At 51.3% G+C, this 16,782-nt stretch overlaps 10 protein-coding genes and 1 non-coding gene across 11 annotated transcripts; 7 read left to right on the top strand and 4 right to left on the bottom strand.

The window, feature by feature from the left end:
* Nucleotides 1-349: 349 nt before the first annotated feature.
* An09g01850 (uncharacterized protein) lies at nt 350-2,130 on the top strand (the record flags this gene model as incomplete). Its single annotated transcript, XM_001393463.1, has 6 exons — nt 350-421; nt 478-619; nt 688-1,073; nt 1,132-1,745; nt 1,809-1,885; nt 1,955-2,130. 6 exons carry the CDS (start codon nt 350-352, stop codon nt 2,128-2,130), a joined length of 1,467 nt encoding a protein of 488 aa, XP_001393500.1.
* A 183-nt stretch (nt 2,131-2,313) lies between these two features.
* Nucleotides 2,314-3,645, bottom strand: An09g01840 (uncharacterized protein; the record flags this gene model as incomplete). Its single annotated transcript, XM_001393462.3, has 1 exon — nt 2,314-3,645. The coding sequence occupies one exon, from the start codon at nt 3,643-3,645 to the stop codon at nt 2,314-2,316; it is 1,332 nt and encodes a 443-aa protein (XP_001393499.3).
* A 552-nt stretch (nt 3,646-4,197) lies between these two features.
* An09g01830 (uncharacterized protein) lies at nt 4,198-5,843 on the top strand (the record flags this gene model as incomplete). Its single annotated transcript, XM_059749620.1, has 4 exons — nt 4,198-4,429; nt 4,522-5,087; nt 5,138-5,520; nt 5,576-5,843. The coding sequence occupies 4 exons, from the start codon at nt 4,198-4,200 to the stop codon at nt 5,841-5,843; spliced, it is 1,449 nt and encodes a 482-aa protein (XP_059601297.1).
* Nucleotides 5,844-6,158: 315 nt separating this feature from the next.
* On the top strand, nt 6,159-7,950 carry An09g01820 (uncharacterized protein; the record flags this gene model as incomplete). Its single annotated transcript, XM_001393460.1, has 4 exons — nt 6,159-6,251; nt 6,311-6,448; nt 6,511-6,951; nt 7,003-7,950. 4 exons carry the CDS (start codon nt 6,159-6,161, stop codon nt 7,948-7,950), a joined length of 1,620 nt encoding a protein of 539 aa, XP_001393497.1.
* A 208-nt stretch (nt 7,951-8,158) lies between these two features.
* On the bottom strand, nt 8,159-9,415 carry An09g01810 (uncharacterized protein; the record flags this gene model as incomplete). Its single annotated transcript, XM_059749619.1, has 5 exons — nt 8,159-8,694; nt 8,733-9,018; nt 9,084-9,216; nt 9,265-9,316; nt 9,382-9,415. The coding sequence occupies 5 exons, from the start codon at nt 9,413-9,415 to the stop codon at nt 8,159-8,161; spliced, it is 1,041 nt and encodes a 346-aa protein (XP_059601296.1).
* Nucleotides 9,416-9,819: 404 nt separating this feature from the next.
* An09g01800 (uncharacterized protein) lies at nt 9,820-11,205 on the top strand (the record flags this gene model as incomplete). Its single annotated transcript, XM_001393458.1, has 1 exon — nt 9,820-11,205. The coding sequence occupies one exon, from the start codon at nt 9,820-9,822 to the stop codon at nt 11,203-11,205; it is 1,386 nt and encodes a 461-aa protein (XP_001393495.1).
* Nucleotides 11,206-11,532: 327 nt separating this feature from the next.
* Nucleotides 11,533-12,321, top strand: An09g01790 (uncharacterized protein; the record flags this gene model as incomplete). Its single annotated transcript, XM_001393457.1, has 1 exon — nt 11,533-12,321. The coding sequence occupies one exon, from the start codon at nt 11,533-11,535 to the stop codon at nt 12,319-12,321; it is 789 nt and encodes a 262-aa protein (XP_001393494.1).
* Nucleotides 12,322-12,880: 559 nt separating this feature from the next.
* Nucleotides 12,881-12,954, bottom strand: tRNA-Ile (AAT). Its single transcript has one exon. It is a non-coding gene; the product is annotated as a tRNA-Ile (tRNA).
* A 638-nt stretch (nt 12,955-13,592) lies between these two features.
* An09g01770 (hypothetical protein) lies at nt 13,593-14,262 on the top strand (the record flags this gene model as incomplete). Its single annotated transcript, XM_059749618.1, has 3 exons — nt 13,593-13,679; nt 13,804-13,941; nt 14,095-14,262. The coding sequence occupies 3 exons, from the start codon at nt 13,593-13,595 to the stop codon at nt 14,260-14,262; spliced, it is 393 nt and encodes a 130-aa protein (XP_059601295.1).
* Nucleotides 14,263-14,355: 93 nt separating this feature from the next.
* On the top strand, nt 14,356-15,229 carry An09g01760 (uncharacterized protein; the record flags this gene model as incomplete). The annotated part of the gene is made up of 3 exons (XM_059749617.1): nt 14,356-14,463; nt 14,562-15,037; nt 15,067-15,229. 3 exons carry the CDS (start codon nt 14,356-14,358, stop codon nt 15,227-15,229), a joined length of 747 nt encoding a protein of 248 aa, XP_059601294.1.
* Nucleotides 15,230-15,675: 446 nt separating this feature from the next.
* On the bottom strand, nt 15,676-16,782 carry An09g01750 (uncharacterized protein; the record flags this gene model as incomplete). The annotated part of the gene is made up of 4 exons (XM_001393453.3): nt 15,676-15,747; nt 15,804-16,229; nt 16,280-16,395; nt 16,443-16,782. Coding segments are annotated over 4 exons (954 nt in total), but the record flags the coding sequence as incomplete, so codon positions are not given.

Raw genomic sequence — 16,782 nt, 5'->3', positions numbered from 1 at the left:
TGGAAATTCTGTGATCCACCGAAGTCCGAGTATGTGGCTAGGGGATTTTCTGACCCCGCATCGCTCGGACTTATAACAATGGAGTTTCTCCCGCAGCTGCCTTTGCTGATTATCTTTGCAATTTCGTGGCCAATGAAAGGATTTTGCGAGTCTTTTCTATCTCTAATCCATCATTCCGTCGTTGTATGGAATTTCTACTGTCAGTCATCAAAGCTGCAAAACACCATATCAACGCCCCTTCAGTTCTACGGCTGCCAGACAGGCAGATAGCCACGGCTCTTAAAATTCAGTCTCCTGTTTCTTGACACCTATGTTTGAGAAGATATTCATAGCTGTAGGTTACTGCGACATGGAAAGCCTTGCCCACCTACCGGGCATTTTCTTGCCTCTGGCTGGCTGTGTCTTAGCTCTCAGTCTCACAGTAGGTAACCCTCATCTCAAAAACCACAATAAGCAGAGCTGACTCAGCCCCTATAGACAATCGTGTACCGCACAGTAACAAATCCTCTATCACATATCCCTGGTCCTCAAATTTCGAAGTGGAGTTCGTTGATCGAGCAGTACTACTGGTTTGCGGGGACAAAGGTTGAGTATGTCGACTATCTACACCGTAAATACGGTGAGCGATACCCGTCTATCATCATTACTAAGCTTATAGCTAATGTTATGAGGCGCTCCTGGCGGTAGGCCCTATTGTCCGCGTGACTCCTACAGAAGTCGACATCTGTGATCTGCCAGCAGTCCGTGAGATCCATCGCGTGCGCGGCGGATATCTCAAGTCCGAGTGGTACAAGTCTTTGACACCACCAGGGGTGACTAGCTTGCTCACCCTCATCGAGCCCGCTCAGTACTCTGAATGGCGGCGATTACTAGCCGGGCCATTGTCTGATACCAGCTTGGGCAAAGTTGAGCCCATGGTCACCAACCATGTGCATGCTACCATTGATCGGATTGCCTCCGATTTGCAGTCACAGGGGGTATCAGACCTCTACAAATGGTGGACGTATATGGCGACCGACGTCGTGAGCGAATTGAGCTTTGGCGAACCCATTGGCCTGCTGGCGCGTCCCAAGGTGAGTGGCGGACTTTGGTATTAGAGACTTGACTATGCATGTTGACACGCCTTGACAGGAAACCGCATGGGTCATGGACTACCTGGACAAAGTGGGTATCATGCACGCCTGGCGGACGACCTTCCCCTTTGTCTTCGTACTGGGACGATTCATGCCCGTTCATCCTTTCAAGCATGCCATTCAAGCAATAGGGCTTCTTGGTAAATGGGCGAGGCAGTCTATTCAGCAATATAGACAGCATATCCAGGAACAGCCAGAGAGTCCGAAGCCTACCTTATTCACTAAACTGTTTAAGACAGGCAAGTTTGACGACTTCCAGCTGACGTACCTGGCTGGATCATATATTACCGCGGGAAGCCATACAACTGCGGTCACGTTATTATATCTCATCTATGCGATCTGTAGCGATAATGAGGTCCGGCAGAAGCTGCTTGCAGAAATCCGTACTTTGCCGGAGAATTTCCGCCACGATGAGCTTCGACATCTGCCGTACCTCAATCAGGTCATCACAGAAACTCTACGTAAATACGCTGTTGTCTCGTCTGCTTTGCCTCGTGTGGTGCCTGCTGGCGGGGCTACGCTCGCTGGATATTACCTGCCTGGTGGAACTACGGTTTCGACTCAAGCGTATACATTACATCGAAATGAGGCCATCTTTCCAAACCCGGAGAAGTACGAACCCAACACCAAGTACCCATATCTTTCGACGCTGTCTGTGTTGCTAATTGAATGTAGATTCGACCCCAGTCGCTGGGAATCTCCGACCCAGGATATGAAAGACGCTTACATGCCCTTTGGTGGCGCCTCGAGGAGTAAGATTGACTTCCACAGCCTAATCGCAATATCATGGGGTAAATATCACTAATTGCTACCGTTATTAGTGTGCATCGGCAATAGTCTTGCGCTCATGGAAATCCGACTTACGACGACTCTATTCCTACGCCGGTTTCCAGAGGTTCACATGTCGCGTCAGAACGGCATGCGGGATGAGGATCTGGCTCAGGAACAGTATTTGATCATGGCTCCAAGAGGACAGCGCTTGCTAGTCGAAGCCTGAGCCGACATTCTCAAGAGGGTAGCCAGGAAATAAGAACTATATGGTGCAAGGGATGGGAGTCACCTGCAGATACATAGACACGTTCCCCATGAGTTTAGCGATAGGCGGTGCGATAAAATTTACATACACGAAGGATTATTCCTAGCACTACAGACCTCATATTGTAGTAAGTAGTCAGGCATTCTAATTCTTCGCCACTCCAGCCACCCGCGCCTCAAACACCTCAGCTGTCTCTCTCATCATCGCATCAATATCATAGTCCCAAATGCGATGAGAGCGCCAATACACCTCATCGTGGCACCTGGAAGCATCCGACCCTACCTCCTTATCCTGCCACTCATACAGATTACCGATAACGCGACTACTTTCCACCAGCCACTGCGCACGCTCGCGACGAACCGCATCATAGGTCTCGAATGCGGTCGTGATAAGAGCGGCTTTCCCCTCAGTACCATCTTTTGCGGTGTCAACCCTTTTCGCAGCCATATCAAGCACAGCGCACAGCACAGCCGCGTCTTCCACACCACAACCTGCACCTGCACCGTGATGCGGAGCCGCAGCATGAGCAGCATCCCCTGCTATACAGACAGCTCCCCGGGAATACGTATTTGGGGGATGGTCGTATGTATCAAAAACGGCCCATTGATCAATAGGATCAGGCAAGAGATCAATTATGGTGCGCATGGTCGGACCAAAGCGGGAAAAGGCAGCCGTCACGTCTTCCTTGGGCCCCTGTGCTGTCCAGCGATCAGCATATGGCCAGGGGTTAGGGTCCGTGACGAAGGCGACGACGTTCAACAATGACCCATGGCTAACAGGGAAGGTCAGGGCATGGGCATCCGGACCGAGATGCATGAAGCGTGTCGCCACTTTATCTTCGCCCAGCGCCTCCCGGGCGCGGTCCATGGGAATAAGGCCACGTGCTGCATATTTATGACTGTAATGGGCTGATGCTGCCGGATGGTCTTCACCTAGGAGGATCTGGCGAACGCGCGACCGAATGCCATCGCAGCCGATCACCGCGTGGGCGGTAGCTGTCGTGCCATCTTGGAATCGAAGAAGCTGGCCGAGGCTATTATCTGCTGCAGGCTCCACGGTATCCAGCGCCTTCTGGAATGTCACCACACCTTCCGGTAGTAGACGTGCCAGCTCACCTAGGAAGTCGGCACGGTGGCAGCCCTCAAATCCACGCTCGCCGAGGTAGATCTTGAAGAGTAGCTGTTCCTCGGTCTCGCGCGGGTCGGTACCGGACTCGTTGAATCCGTCCACCCACTGGAACCAGTCGGAGGCATTGGGGGTAGCGACGCGTTTGAAGGCAGCTTGAATGCGCGGGTCGACGACTTTCATCGCCCATTCGGCGTTGGGGGTGAAGCCGATGCCGGCTCCAATCTCGTGAAAGTCGCGGGCTCGCTCGTAGACGCGGACGGGAATGCCGCGAGACAGGAGGCCCAAGGCCAAGGTGATTCCCGTGATCCCAGCGCCTATAATGGCAACTTCGATCGAGTCTGTACTCATGATGGTAGATTGTGAGTTGGTGAGGTGTGAGTCGATTGGAAGGGGTCTATCTATCTCTTCATTGTTTTGAGGTGGGGTGCAGGATGGCCGTTACTCAGACATAAGATTTTAGTGCTTACTGCCAAGATGACGGGAGCATTTATTTGATGCAATCACTTGATTTAGATATTGGAGTGTGATTTATTGCCTATCTGTAGACGTTGAGAGTGGATATAGAGGCTACCGCCTGGTTAGAGGTTTTGCTCTGATGACTTGGTGTATGCGGCAAGGACATGGGCGAAGACACTTCAGATATCTTTTTTTGTTTGTTGTATCAGCAGCTACTAGTCATCATAGTATAAGAAAGCTGTGATGGTCAGGATTCGGGGTTGAATTAGTGCCCTTCCAACTACCGGAGTTTCCCCTCGGGGTTTTTGTCATCGTGCTTATCGCACTGATGATCAGATACGCAGGAGACCCGTAGTTTTCTTTGATAGAATTGGACAGTATTATAACTAAGAACTCTTGGCTCTAACTTGCGCTAGGTCATATCAATCCAGAATCTTTTACGCCATGCAGCTGTCAGGCCTCCTGTCTTGGCTTCTATCATGGCTCTGGGCCTCCCAGACTACACTTGACCTCCAGGGATTGTATGGCCCCAGCCTATCACCTAATGCAAAAATTGTCTTAGCATCTGATGCCAACTACACGCATGTCACCACACAACGTTGGACTGTGCATGGGGCACCCCACTATCTCGGTGCCATTATACCCGCAACCGAGCATGACATCCAACATATTGTCGGTATGCCTCGCCAAGCCTGTGCGACATGAACTGATAATGCAGTGGAGTTTAGATCAAAATCTCACGAGAGCATGCCATCAATTTCCTGGTAGTCGGTGCTGGCCACGGAGCCACAGTTACCTTTGAGCGGTTCCGCCACGGTATTGCCATCGACATGCAACAGTTCAAGGATGTTCATCTCGATGTGGACGCTGAGCGACTGACTGTGGGCGGAGCGACGGTGTTCTCGGACATCATCGATCCTCTGTACTCAGCACAACGGGAAATAGTGACACCGTCAGCTCCTTGCGTAGGAGTTGTGGGCATGACCCTGGGAGGCGGTATCGGGAGTCTGCAGGGGCTGCATGGGTTACTGCTAGATTCGCTCGAGTCCGTTCGCCTAGTCACCCCGATTGGAGATCTTATCGATGTTTCTGAGACACAGTACCCAGAGCTTTTCTGGGGCCTGCGTGGTGCCGGGTCCAACTTTGGAGTCGTCACCTCGGCTACCTATCGCACACACCAAGCCACCCATGGGGGCCTTGTCACTAATGTAGACTTCATTTTCGCGGCGTCTGAGCACGCTTCCATTTGGCAGGCACTGAGCGCGTTCGATGAGACGCTTCCGCCTGAGCTGGCATTGACCCTGGCCGTGGCCTATAACCGGACGATCGACCAGGTAAGCATCCATCAGCTGAATTTTCTTGTGGGTACTGATTATTTCAAAAGCCACTTGTGCTGGTCAACGCTATATACTACGGTCCTGAGGAACAGGCGCTGGAGCTACTGAGCCCCTTCACCAGTCTCACCCCAATCATGTCCCGCAGTGTGACTGTGCCCTGGAATGCCCTGCTCGACACCACCTTCTTCGGCCTAGCAGCCCAGGAAGGAGGGGCCTGCGCTAAGAACCAATCGGTCAATATATACAGCATCGGACTGAACCACACCGACATACCTGCCTGGGAGTCGTACATGGAGCAACTACTGCAGTTCTATCACCAGAATCCCACCTACGATGGCCGCTTCCTTGTGCAACGCTATTCCACGCAAGGAGCCCTGTCCACGCGGGACTCCGATACGGCCTATCCCCACCGACAGATCAAGATGCATATGTAAGGAGCTCCTCAGTCACCAAAATTTTTGCAGACACTAACTCTTAACATGCAGCAATCTTGAGGGCTGGTATACCGACCCCTACCTTGAAGACCCGGTCAACGCCTTCCTGAAACAGTCTCGCCGGCACTTTCAGCAGTCCAGTGGATTCGACAATCTGGCCGTCTATGTTAACTACGCTCATGGCGATGAGGGGCCAGATGTGTGGTATACCGCTGAAAAGCTGGAAAATCTCACTCGGCTGAAGCAAAAATGGGATCCTGAAGAGCGATTCAGCTGGAGTAACCCTGTTCCGTTATTGGAGGAGTCCTTGGAGCTGTAGTGTCACTGCTTGTATATACAGTCGATCCATCCTTGTCCAATAACGAGGCATAATTTTTTGTGAGGCTCCTCTACTCAGGTTGTGCTGCGTAGAGGCGGGGCGATCTTCACTCGGAGTTTACGATCGGACTTTGAACCTAAGAGGGATCGGCATTCACTGCTAGCCGCGCCTCTCAATGCTCAAGCCTCGGACTAATTCACATGACCGTGACTAGGGCTTATAGGCCCAGCCAAGAGCCCTTCCAAGTCTACCCCTCTCGTACTACATGACACAGATCCTTTCTTCGTTATTTTCCCCGCTTCTCATATTTTAATCATGTTTTTCCAAGGCGAGGGCAGCATTGACATCCCAGTCCAGGATATTATTTCCTGGATATTCGACCAGGCACGATATGAGATCGAAAAGCCAGTGAGTCAATCATCCACAACCAATTGAGAGCTGGACACTTAAGCAACAAAACACCTCAGGTCTATATCGATGCCTCCAATACGAGCCGTTCCATCTCGTGGCGACAAGCCCGCACTCTGGTGCGCCAGTTGGCCGCTGGTTTGCGAGCAGCCGGTCTGAAGGACGGCGATTGCGTGTGCCTTCATTCTTTCAATGATGTATGCACCCCAACCCAAGATAATTTGTTTTTCCTACGTATCTCCGCTTACATATCGACCAGATCTATTACAGCATCCTTGTGCTAGGCATCATCGCAGCTGGCGGAATATACATGGGCACCAATCCGGGCTATACATCCCACGAACTCGACTATCACCTCCGAGTAGCGCAGGCCAAATTCGTGATCAGTGATCCAGAGATGCTAGATCGCATGATCCCCGCCGCTGAGGGCAACGGCATTCCGAAAGACCGCATCTGGGCTTTCACAACGCGCGAGTCGCAGGTTATAGCGACGACGGGACTCGCTCATTGGACCGCCCTGCTGAACCATGGCGAGGCTGACTGGCGCCGTCTCGATGATCCCAACCATGCTAAAACGACCGTAGTAGCGAGACTCTTCAGTTCTGGCACTACTGGTCTCCCTAAACCAGTAGACTTTACCCACTACAATATTATTGCGCAACATACGCTGGTGTACGATGCACACCCCGTCCCGTTTGAGGTCAGAACTGCATGCCCAGGTAGTGCCCCACATCTAGCTGACGTCCTGTAGACAAGTCGGATCCTCTCTCTCCCCTTCTTCCACGCCGCCGCAGCCCCATCTGCACACTTCAGCGCCCTCCGTCTTGGCGACCCATCCTATGTGCTTCGCCGCTTCGAGCCAGACCTCTTTCTAACCACCGTCGCTAAACACAACATCACCGAATGCACAGCCGTCCCGCCAATTATTCTTGCCATCCTCTCCCACTGCACAACCCCGAAATACTCCAACTCACTACAATCCCTCAAAATCGTCCGCTGCGGCGCCGCCCCACTAGACAAAACAACCCAGGCGCGCTTTCAATCTCTCCTCGCCCCCGACGCAACCTTCACCCAAGTCTGGGGCATGACAGAGTCCTCCTGTATAGCGACCATGATACCATACCCTGAATCCGACGACACAGGGAGTGTAGGGCGGTTACTTCCGGGTATGGAAGCGAAGATAATCAACACGGACGGGGACGATATCACTGCCCCGGACACTACGGGTGAAGTCTGTCTACGGGGACCTACCGTCGTGCGTGGATACTTCAATCTCCCTTCCGCCAATGAGAGCGCCTTCGATAAAGACGGGTTCTATAGAACAGGCGACCTCGGGTACTGCGACGGCAAGACAAGAAAGTGGTATCTGCTTGATCGGAAAAAGGACATTATCAAGGTGCGAGGCTTCCAAGTTGCGCCGGCAGAGGTGGAGGGCGTGCTGCGGAATCATCCGCGCATTCGGGATGTCGCGGTTGTGGGGGTGTACGATGCTGAGGCGAAGACGGAGTATCCGAGGGCGTATGTGGTGAGACAGGATCAGTCACTACAGGAGGAGGAGGTAAAGGAGTTTGTGGCGCTGCGGTTGGCGAAGTATAAAAGATTGGATGGTGGAGTGCGGTTTGTCGATGCGATTCCGCGGAATGCGAGTGGGAAGATTCTGAAGCGGTTGTTGGAGGACAAAAGAGATGAGAAGTTGTAGATGAATGGGCAGTTGAATTATGAGCATCTACAGTAGACAGTCTCTTAATCTAATATCTTGCCTGCTACGCGGCTATGTCTTCCTAGGATCACATCATCTCCTTGCATCGAGAACCATCTTTCACAATCTTGCCTAAGCTATCCTTATCATGCTTCTCTAACATTTGGTGGCCTGTATGTCATCGAAGACTTATCTGAGATAGCTACACTCATGCCTGTTCTAGCATTGAGGTCACTGCATCTCCCACGCAAGTGTTCAAGTCGCGGAAAGTCATCCCCAGCACCTTACGAGACTTGCTATTATCAAATCCATAAATACCCTCTGGCAAATCGTCGGGCACATCACTAGGAGGCAGCCTGTCGGCCAGCTCCGGGTGCGTGGCTCGGATAGCCTCCGCAATTCGCTTGTTCGAGAAATGGCCCGCCACGGTGAAAAAGCGCTGGCCGCTGACTTCGGGCAGCTCCAACGCTTGACGGTGAGCGAAGGCAACATCACGCACATCCACCCAGGTGAAAGGTATGGCGATAGGTGCGCCCCCGTCTTTCCACTTCCCGAGCATCGTGTCACGGATAATGTGGTTCGAGGTATTTAGTGTTTTGAGATCAGTAACGTGCCGCGGCTTTGGTCCGAATACTAGCGGGGGGTTGATTGTGACAAGGTCGAAGTTTGGCTTGTCTTTCTCGATGAAGTCGAAGGCGGCGCGCTCGGCGAATATCTTCCGGGTTGCGTGTGTCAATGGAGGTTCTGTTGTAGTGCAGTGATGGAAGTAGCTCATACCTTACTGGCGCGATATGTAACTTGCGGCACCATGGCCTCTTCCCAGGTCACCGACCCGTAGCTGGTCTCATCGTAAACCTCCGGGTGGTTGGGGGGAGTGACAATCGTAGCGGATGAGGAAGTTAAAACTACGCGCTTGACTGTCGGCGCGTAAGCCTTGATGGAGGCGAGCAGTCCGGCTGTGCCTTTGATCGCTGGGTCAAGGAAGTCTGTTTTAGGATCTGTGTAGTTGAAATGATACGGCGAGGCGGTATGAACTACCAGGTCCAAATCTGAGATGGATTGGATGGCCTGGTTTTTCACAGTCAGTCAGCACTCTGGACATCTGATAAAGCCTGCATAGGTGTGAGGTTTACCTCGTCATACGCCCCATCTTTGGCGATATCCTCCACCACCACGTACGATGCCGCCTTGTCGCCGGTGTTCGACAACGATTCAAGAAGCTGGCGGCCCTTATCGTGGGTGCGGACGGTCACTACGACCTGATACCTGAAAACCTGTTAGAAGAATCTGCTGTCTCGCGCGAGCATTGCTTACCCGGCGTCCAGTAGCTCGGTCAAAATGTGCGAGGCAATGAAGCCTGTGCCGCCTACATTACCCAACAAACATTAGTTCATCAGCTGCGGGTATCTGGTAACAATGGATTGCACTGACCTGTAAGCAGAACCTTTTTTGCAAGGGACCCCATCGTAAGCTCTCGAATCTTTGTTTTTTTTCTTACTCTTACAGCGCAGGCTCAACTACCCAGGGTGTTGAAGTAGAGAGCTGTGTTCAAGGTGGGGAAACGTCCACCTTCGGCTCGGACAAAACATCGTGGCTGATTAGTCCAGAAGGATGAGCTGGCAGAGATCTCCGCATACGCGCGGATACCCAAGAGCATAACAAGTCCGCACGAGAAACTCCGGGTGTGCCCGATCTGATGCTCACTCATTCTTCATCGAATTGAATGTCCGGCAGTAAAAACAATAACTAGTAGGGCTATAGTATAATATCATACAAATACATGAAATCAAGCATCAATGTCTATATCTAAATGTACTTCCCTCCGGCTCAAGCCCTTCCACCGAGCAGCCGAGCTCATCAGTAAAAGCCATGGCAACGAACGGTTTCCGACCAGAGTATGAAGACCTCGGTCGGTATGAGGATATCCTCGGCCAGCTGCCGATGCTGCAAGTCTACAGTCACATCATGCTTCCTTTTGCCATGCCCGAGGGGTTGTCACGAGACACCATAATCGCCGATCTAGAAGCTGCAGTGCGCCAGATCCGGGCTCATGTACCCTGGATGGCCGGCAAAGTCGTCAACGTCGGCAAAGGCCCAGACAATTCAGGGCGATACATTGTTGTTCCCTGTCCGCCTCCGGATCCTCTCATCGTGGTGCGCGATGTCACCCACGCCTTCCCTCCTTACAAGGAGATCCAACGTCTAAAGGCACCCAATTCGATGCTGGACTCGCGTCTGCTAGCCCCGACAAATGCCTTTCCTCAGCGCTTCGAGGACTCGGAGGAGGACCCATTCCGGGTGATCCGCCTCCAGGCCAGCTTTGTCGACGGGGGAGTCTTTCTCGACTTTGTCACCCAACATAACATGACCGATGCAGGCGGTCTTTTCGGCTTCGCCCGCCTGGTCGCCATGGCTATGCGGGGTGAACAATTCTCCGAATCTCTCCTGGAACAGGTCAATCGCGATCGACGCAACATCATCCCGCTATTGACCCCGGACGAACCCATGCTAGATCATTCCCACCACATTCGACCCCCGATCACAGACGCACAGCCAGTGGTACGCCCTGATCCCGCCCGATGGCATTTCCTGCGCTTCACCGCAGCAAAGCTGGCCGAGCTGAAGGACCTCGCCAGTCAAACCATGACCCCAGACCCAGAGGTGCCCTACATCACGACTGACGATGCTGTCAGTGCTTTCTGTTGGAAGAAGTACATAACGGTGCGACACCGTCGACGGAACACCCCGGACGCGCGGTCCCGATTCTCCCGGGCCATGGACGGCCGCAAGGTCCTAGGGATCCCTGCCGAATACATGGGAGATCTAGTTCACAATGTCACCACTTGGCTCACATTCCGAGAGCTGGTTGATCTGCCGCTCGGTGAGATTGCGCGTCACATGCGCCGGGAATTGAACCGGGCGAATACCGCTTACCACGTGCGAAGCTTTGCGACATTCATCGCGCAGGAGCCTGACAAGTCCACGATTGCATATGGCGGGCGCTTCAACCCAGACACAGATGTGGGGTCGTCGTCGGTACTACGCGTAGATCTGTTTCCGGTGTTTGGGAAGCTGGGGCGACCGGACTTCATTCGGCGACCTAATTTCCCTGGCATTCCGTTTCCCAGTCTGCTATACTTCTTTCCACAGAACCCTCAGGGAGATTGTGACTCGCTGACCTGTCTGACTGATGCCGATATGGAGGCTCTCAATCAAGATTCGGAGTGGACTTCCATGGTGGAGTACATTGGGTAAGAGGCAGTAGCCAAAACTCCGAATAAGGGCTTTTTGAAACTCCGCGTGGCAGAGTAGCGGATCACCAACCAAGAGCTATTAACGCGATCTTCATCTCGTATCTAGAAGATAAGCAAGATCTCACTGGCGATCAATCTAATACGTCTGGCAAATCGATTGTTCCTCTGTCTAACCTAGCAGGTGGAACCCATGTGTCTTTTGTATGTAGAAACCTGTCCTGCTTTTGTAGCATGAGCCTCCATTCCTCGGGTTCATAACTCCCCTCACCACCAAATCCATCACCTCTTTAACTTTTCACTCTCGATAAATCATAGCCTAGTACACAGTATGCCCGCCAAACTACCAGGCGACACAACACTCCGCTTACCACGCATACTCTGCCTCCACGGAGGCGGCACCAACGCCCGCATTTTCCGCGCCCAATGCCGAGTCCTGAGCACACTACTAAGCCCTCACTTCCGGCTCTGCTTCGCCGAAGCGCCTTTCCCCTCGCAGCCAGGCCCGGATGTCGTCTCGGTCTATCGATACTTCGGTGACTTCAAGAGCTGGATCCCAATGCCGCCGAACCCCTCGATCTCACCCACCAACCTTGCAAAGAAAATCCTCAACTCCCTCCGCCATGCAATAGAAGAGGATGACCGATCAGGCGCAGATGGGGAGTGGGTTGCAGTGCTTGGTTTCAGTCAGGGCGCAAGGCTGGCTGCTAGCCTGCTCTTTCAGGAACAGAATGGGGGATCTGGGATGGTTGGGGTGTATGGTGGAGTCAACTTCCGGTTCGCTGTCTTGCTTGCGGGGAGAGGCCCGATGATTCCTCTTGATTTGGATGCTATGGCTTCGGTGTCTTCGGCGGTTCTATCTCTTCCCACCATACATATACACGGGCTGCAGGATCCCGGGTTGGAACATCATCGGGAACTTCTGGAGAGATATTGTAATCGTGAGACAGCTTCTTTGATAGAGTGGGAGGGAAACCATCGGGTGCCCATCAAAATGAAGGATGCTCGGGTGGTGGTGGAGGAGATCTTGAAGATTGCGCAGAAGACGGGTTGCTTGGTACCTCCGACGATACAAGGTGGAGGGACTTCTAACTGCGGCGCCCTTCTTCTGGATCGTTAGGGGACGATTCTGATTCACCCTTCATATATGATTGTTTTAGGCCACTCCTTGTGGCAGATAGTCTAATGTTCTGCTGATAACCATTGCTTATAGAAAAAATTATTCTTGGCTTATTCTTGGAAAACCTGTTTGTGATAAATCTGAATCGTTCCTGCTTGTGTGGATTTGACTGCACACTATTCTGTATGCGCGATATTTAGACGCAATTGCCCATATTGTTTGTTAAGTCGATATGGAAGGGAAGGTAAGCTACATACACTTCGCTACCTAATTGTGCTCCAAGGACTTTCTTTTGTTTTTGTCTAACCGCGGTGGGTCTTCACGCTGTCTTGCCTGTCATCCTCATTCATGTAATATGGATAAGTGATTGACCGTCCCAGGCCTACGAGGCATAAGTGGTGTTCCTCGTTCGTGCTATTTGACCTATTGACGAAAGAGAAACAAAAATGAAACAAACGCAGGGGCTTTCTTTCGTGCTCACAACATCTAAAGTCTGTTGTTTGTTAGGTTGGTGGGCCACGAAAAATAAATTGCCGGTCCCGGCGGACAGGAAAAAAGATGGTCCCAGAGGGGCTCGAACCCTCGACTTTAACGTTATTAGCGTTACGCTCTAACCAACTGAGCTATGGGACCCAGTTGATATATGAACGGTCTTACTATAGCTTAATGAAGGGACACATTCTTCACCCAATATCCGAGATTTGCCTACCCAGATGTCCTCACCACCATTGCGACCCCAACATCGACAATGCCAAGATTACGATGTGTCTTATGTTAAATGCATCTCATGAATAAACTATATATTTTCTTTCTGTAATTCTGACGCTCACTCACGTGGAATTGGATATCCACCATGAGTGACTACTATCGCATGTTGTTCGGATATATATTTTGATACTCTCCTAGTGAGAGTAACTTCTACGACGTACTTGGTAGTACTACGATGGGTATTATTGAATCGTAGTTACAAGTTGAAGTCTCCTGGTCAATAGGATAAGTGTTATACATGAGCCACATCATATGCCCATATGAGTCAAGGATGGCAATACCCTACGACACAGTCACCGCCCATTCAGAATGATACCATGCGAACTCAGCATTGCATAATCAACAGCCGACATTCGAGACCAACGCCGATAATGGGAGCCGACCAGAATGTCTAGGCACTATGCACACGCAAATCCACCAAAATATCACTAAGCTCCTAAGCTATTGACAAGGCACCCTCCATTGTTTTTACAACACCCGAACACCGATAATCCCCCCTGAGCATGGCCCCCCGCCCAAGCCGTGTCTATACACCAGTAAAGCCACCATGTGTAACGCCCCTCGCCATCAGGGTCCCAAATGATTCATCGGTCAGCTAGGAACTAAGAAAAAGATGGTAAATGAACCATATCACGGACACCATCTCGGGGAAAAATGGTCTTCCATCTCCACCACGATGGTTCCTGGCACATGGCAGGCCATGCGACTCCATAGGTGGATCTGCGCATCCTGCCGCAGCGTGTCGGGAGGCTTGGTCCCACGTGGGCATTAACAGCGAATGATATATATCGTATGCTGCGTATATATGAGATGAGTGCGGGTGTCCAAATGGTGCTGTATGCATCCTTGGAGGTTTGGCGTATGTATGTTTGGTATGTTTGTAATACCGGTATGTAATGTATTACACAGAGCATGTATGCATGTAATGTATTTCGATACAATAATGTCCGTTGTATTACCCACCTAAGAAAGCAAAACGCCGAAGGATCCGGCCTGCAGGTGCAGGGAGCTGAAGCTGCACCTGGACCATCGTATCAGCAAGAGCTAGCGAGGCTTTCCTCTACAGGGAATGGGTCAAGCAACACCCGAGGACCGAGTGTAACAATAGGAGGCACCGTGCTAACAGTGGTTCCCACAGTCATTGAGCAACAGAATTCCTACCCTAGTTTCTGACACTGCACTCTCTTTCACCTATCGTTCATCATACGACCAAAGCCATTCATCCTTTCCAGCGCACATTGACACCACTGCCATTCTCAAGGCAAAATGGACACAGCAGCCCTCCTCAACTCAGTAACCTGGCAAAACACCCTGCTCTTCGCAGGAGGGGCCTACATCATCCTGAACCTGAAGGGTCTCCCTTTCGTCTGGCACGTTAGTTCCCCTTTCCCCTAACCTCACTTCGGACATCTCCTAACCCAATTACTCACACAACCCATCTCGACATACTAAACAAAGAATCAAACACACAGGTCCGCCTCCTCAACTGCCTCAAAGAACACATCATCCTCAACCGTGCCCGTCAAGTGGTCATAACCACCCATGGCCCCCAATCCCTCTTCTACCCGGTCATTACGACATCCTCCACCCCGCTACTCGAAATTGACTACAATATGCACAAGTCCAACGCAACCTACTTCACCGACCTAGACATCAACCGCGTGCACTTGATCTCCAGTTTATTCAAAGACCAGCTCGCGCTGGGGTTCTCCGGCGGAGAGCTGAACATCGCACTCGGATCCACAGCATGTGTCTTTAAGAGAGAGATAAAACCATACCAAGCGTATGAGATCCATACGAGATTGTTAAGTTGGGATGAGAAATGGGTGTATTTCGTTAGTCATTTTGTCAAGACCGGCGGGAAGAAAGACAAAGGGGAGGTAGTGTTTGGGGGCAGCGCGACGGGTGTAAAGGATGAGAAGTGTATTTTGGCTTCTGCTGTCACGAGGTATGTTTTCAAGAACGGGAGAATATCAGTGAGTCCGGAGACAGTGCTCTCGCGGGCTGGATTGTTGCCGGAGAAAGGGGTCAAGATGAAGGAGGGGTTCTGGTCGTGGGAGCAGGTCGAGGAGGAGAGGAAGAGGGGTTTGGAAGTTGCAAAGTCATTTCTTGCGTTGGATGGATTGCATGCGATGTTTAGGGGGGACGGGAAGGCGATTGGGGTATTTTGAGGCGCGGTTGATGTGACTGATAGACGTGGGTAGCTTGGTCTTTGTCAAAAGTAGTATGGGCTTTGCAGAACATGAGTGGGATATTCTTAGATCTCGAGGGATATAGAGATAGCCAACTTAAGGAGAAATGAGCATATGCTTCGTGAACATAATTCAAATTTGTGAAAAAGCTGAGTGTTAATGGACTGTTCAATGTACCCCGTGATCTTCATTGGTGTAGCCAGATAGTTGCAGGAATTGAGAGAAATACCTTATAGCATGGCACCGTTTAGACTTAGTTTCATTCTGATAATTCTCCTGACAGATCACGGATTGTAGAAAAAAGGACATAATGTCATATATAATCATAGACTTGCTTATCATGAAAGACATTCTGGTATCAACAACGCCAAAACCCTATGTAAGTCTGATGCAGCTATGCAACGACAACCTCCGAAGACTGAGTGACCTTTTCCAACCCACGCTCACCATCCATATACTCTCGCCACTGTAAACAACCAAATCAGCACATAAAAGCCTAGAGATTCAAGATAGACAACGTACCTCTGCCAAGACCTTCGCAATGATCGGTGACTTTGTCAACCGGAACACCTGCCGGAAGTATCCTTCGCTGACTTCAAATGGCCGCGCCGTCAGGTTCGGGATATACTTGCCCACCAGGCGGTCCGCATCCAGCGTATCCTTGTCAATGTACTTGTAGAGACATGCACGGAAGGCTGTAATGCCTGGGCTAAGGAAGGATGAGTGGAAGGGCACGTCGATTCCTCGGAGTGGCACGGTAGCCACTCCCCGCTCAAGCTGGATAGGTTGGGGCTTTGCTTTGGCGGCGTTGGCGCATTGGTGGAGTGTATCGACTACGCTGGCACGAATCTCCTCTTCGGGTTGAGTATTCTGGAGAATAGCCTGGAAGTCAGATTGACGGCGCTTGAGTTCGCCGATCAATGAGGAGAGGGTGTCGAGGGCTCGAAGCTAGAATGTATTAGTAGGAGTTTCTTCAGGAGTGAAATTGGTTGACTAACATCACCCGCGCAGACGTATTGAGAGTTGGCGACATTGTAGTTTACAATTTCAAGCAACCAGCCTGTCTCTTTAGCAATGAGCGATACCAAGTACTGCAGGCGTGCTTCGTTGAAAGCTAGACGTAGTCAGTAACCAGTCGCGAAAGGCAGTAAAGGGACATACACTTCGACAGCCGACTCGGGTCGACGGCGCACATGGAGAAGTTCGACCTTCCTTGCTCGTCGCGCTCAACAGCCATCTGCATCGTCAAACCGCGGTAGAAAACCACTGATACCAAACTCTCAATAGGCATGATTTCTGCAATTGCTGCCAATGCAGAGTATTCTCCCAGAGAATGACCAGCGAAGCTACAGTGGTCTGCCAACAGCCCCTTGTCTTTCATGTCTTCAATGATAGCTTTCTCCATGAGGGTCAGTGCTGGCTGGGTAAACTGAGTAGAAGAGAGAAGTCCGGTGCTTGATCGGAATGTGTGTGACTTGGTATCATGTGTGATGTCTTTGAA

Source organism: Aspergillus niger, assembly GCF_000002855.4.
Source record: "Aspergillus niger supercontig An09".
NCBI lineage: Eukaryota > Fungi > Ascomycota > Eurotiomycetes > Eurotiales > Aspergillaceae > Aspergillus > Aspergillus niger.
The sequence above is the reverse complement of the archived record's forward strand: the minus strand, read 5'-3'. Positions and strand labels throughout refer to the sequence as shown.